Here is a 3312-nt window from a genome sequence, read left to right on the forward strand (position 1 = left end):
CCAGCTATTTTTTGGTTGCAGCCCTCATTGTTTTTTGCGGGTCCGGGATGGGGATTCGAACCCGCCACCTTAGGTGTACGTGGCTGGCGCCTTAGCCGGTTGAGCTATAGGCGCCGAGCCTCTTCCTTCTGTCTTAAAGGTTGGTGGACTTTTAGAATTTTGACCTAGGCCCTTTACCTTCTTGTTCTGCATGTTTTCCCTGGGTGATCTATTATATCTCTAATTTCTGCCACCACTACACACTTAAAATTCCCAAAATCTGTTTCTCTGGACCTGACCCATCTCTAAATGGAAAGCGTGCATGGTCCCACAAGCACCTCAAACACAGCATTTCCGAAATTAAATATACTAAGTCCCAAATCAGTGTCTTTCATTTTCTCAATTTTGATTAGTGACAGTGCAATTTATCCAGTCATCTGAGCCAGATACTTGAGAACCTTCTTAGATTTTCTTTTTGCTCACTTTAGTCAATTCTAAATTCTGTTATTTCTCCTCTTTCGTCTCCTTATCCTGTGCCTAGTGGCTATTACTGTTGCCACTGCTTTGGTTTAGATTTTGATAAATATCTGCCTCAGCTAATGCAGGAGCCTTGTTCTTCACAGATCTACCTGAGTACAGATTCACTATAGAGTGATCTTGACAATGTGAATCTGGTTATTTCAGTCCTGCATAGTTTTTCAGTGGCTTCTCTTCTTCCACAATATAAAGTCGAATACTTGTACCAGAGCTTGATGTACCAGTTTTTTAATGATTGATAGGTAATCTTTTGCTTTTCTGGCTTTATCTGCTGCATATCCTTAAGCATCATTCAAGATAAGTATAGTTCCCAAAGTTCCAAATGCATTGTCTTATCACTGTACTTGTTCTCTTTTCCTGGAATGTCGTTTCATATCTCTCTAGCCCTTTCCCCTTTCCCTAGACACTTCGTTGTTCTTCAGAAACCAACCTAGGCGTCACTTCATCTTGGAAACTTTTTCTGTCCTTTGGAAGCTGAGTGAGTCATTCCTTTGCAGAGTTATGGTAGTGTAGTCCCTTATTCATTGGATCCTGTTATAGTAAATATCAGATTACCGTAATTGTTTAATTTTTTTTTTTACTCCCCTCACTAGACTGTGAGTCTCAGGAGGGCAGGGATTATGTTCTGTTCATCTTTGTGTCTTCAGCCTTTAGCCCAGTGTTTGGCACATAGTAGGTATTTAATAAATATTTATTAAATAAATACATGCTTGTGTTTGTTAATTTTGTATTAAAGAAACTTAAACCTTTTGAAAATTAAATTTAAAGACTTAGTGTTTAGTTACATCAAAAAACAAAAGTTTAATACTAAGTTCTTTCTTAATAAATAAAGGTGGAAGGGGGCAAATAAAACAAAAAAAGAAGACTGTACCACAGAAGGTTACTATAGCCAAAATTCCCAGAGCAAAGAAGAAATATGTAACAAGAGTATGTGGCCTTGCAACTTTTGGTGAGTTCAGGCTTAAATATGTTTGAAACATATGAAGTATATTGGTATCACAAAAACTTCACAGGTTTCTTTTTGTTATGATACAAAATGAGGCTTTGCATTTATAACTATAGCAAAAAATCATTTGTAGAGTAGACTTGCATTTTTTTCTTTCTGGAATTTGTGCTTGGGCACATTGTATGTAGAATGAGGAAGTCTGGAAAAGATTCTCTTTGAAGTTATCTGATGTTACTCTATCCTGTCTGCAGGCATGGTGTAAAATGATTTGTTCCCTTTGGGAATGACAGTGGAGGCAGGTAGCCCCATAATGTCTTGATTTTAGAGCACTTTTAGTTCCTAAAGATGTTGAATGAATAATGAAACTGGTGTGAAAGTTAAACCATGGTCCATGGGGCTGGGTGCAGTGGCTCACACCTGTACCTTGGGAGGCTGAAGTAGGTGGATTGCCTGAGCTCACAGGTTTAAGACTAGCTTGAGTCAGAGCGAGACCTCATCTCTAAAAATAGCCAGGCGTATGGTGGGCACCTATAGTCCCAGCTATTGGGGAGGCTGAGGCAAGAGAATCACTTGAGCCCAAGAGTTTGAGGTTACTGTGAGCTATGATGCCATGGCACTCTACCAAGGCTGACAAAGTGAAACTCTTGTCTCAAAAAAAAAAAGGTACTTTAATAAGTTCATGTGACAGTACAATGAATAGACCTCATAAATATTAAGGCTTGTTAAGATCTTTACCTCTGGGCAGCACCTGTGGCTCAGTGAGCAGGGCACAGGCCCTATATACTGAGAGTGGTGGGTTCAAACCCGACCCTGGCCAAACTGCAACAAAAAAATAGCTGGGCATTGTGGTGGGTGCTTGTAGTCCCAGCTACTCAGGAGGCTCACGCAAGAGAATCACCTAAGCCTAAGAGCTGGAGGTTGCTGTGAGCTGTGACACCATGACACTCTACTGAGGGTGACAAAGTGAAACTCTGTCTCTTAAAAAATAATAATAAATAAAAGATCTTTACCTATGGTAATTTGTAATTATTGTTCTGAAAGGCATATGAAACTCCTTAACACAATCTGTTTTATGAATTTAAAATGCAGATTACATTTCAAAATGGAAATTTATCTTTGATGCACAGTTCCAATTATAGTCTTGCTCTTTCTTCTTTTAAAAAAACAGAAATTGATCTTAAAGAAGCACAAAGATTTTTTGCTCAAAAGTTCTCCTGTGGTGCCTCAGTAACAGGGGAGGATGAAATTATCATTCAGGGAGACTTTACAGATGACATAATTGATGTCATTCAGGAAAAGTGGCCAGAGGTAAGTACATGTAACTCATACATCCATAGAAATAAGTTTTTAAAGCAGATTATTCCATTTTTTCTTATTTGCCACACTCATGAAATATAATTTATTTGTGTTTTATAGGTAGACGATGACAGTATTGAAGATCTTGGAGAAGTAAAGAAGTGATTTTGAAAATGTGTCTGTATTTAATGACCTGAACTGAAAGTTGATATGGCCAAAGGGGGAATGGCCTTTTTTTTAAAAAAAGAAATATATATATACACATATATATATTTATCCTACAGTAAAACTGTAAACTACCCTCATCTTGGCATTTTCACTGTTCTGTACAAGGCTGCTTGTTTTTTTATTGCCAAAGTCTAATAAAGAGGGGAGACTGTCATGCTTCTGCATGAGATAGAATTTAGTGAAATAAAAAATTTTGGTCATTTGGTACTGACTTTTATCTTTCTCTCTTCTTAAGTTTTTATTTTTGCAAAAACCCTGTAGACCTTCTGTGGGAAGCATTTTTGTTGATTATTTTACTGATCTAAAGCTGAGTGATTTTTTTTTTT

The 3312-nt window shown here is 37.6% G+C and overlaps 1 protein-coding gene across 1 annotated transcript in view; it reads left to right on the top strand.

Moving 5' to 3' along the window:
• Positions 1-3197, top strand: part of DENR (density regulated re-initiation and release factor) — a 20906-nt gene extending 17709 nt beyond the window's left edge. The window contains exons 6-8 of the mRNA XM_012809023.2: positions 1349-1465; positions 2631-2770; positions 2879-3197. Coding sequence (XP_012664477.1) covers positions 1349-1465; positions 2631-2770; positions 2879-2923 — 302 coding nt within the window. The 3' untranslated portion in view covers positions 2924-3197. The remainder of the gene's footprint in view (positions 1-1348; positions 1466-2630; positions 2771-2878) is intronic.
• Positions 3198-3312: the final 115 nt, after the last annotated feature.

Source organism: Otolemur garnettii, unplaced genomic scaffold (genome assembly GCF_000181295.1).
Source record: "Otolemur garnettii isolate 467f Iridium unplaced genomic scaffold, OtoGar3 scaffold00099, whole genome shotgun sequence".
Lineage (NCBI taxonomy): Eukaryota > Metazoa > Chordata > Mammalia > Primates > Galagidae > Otolemur > Otolemur garnettii.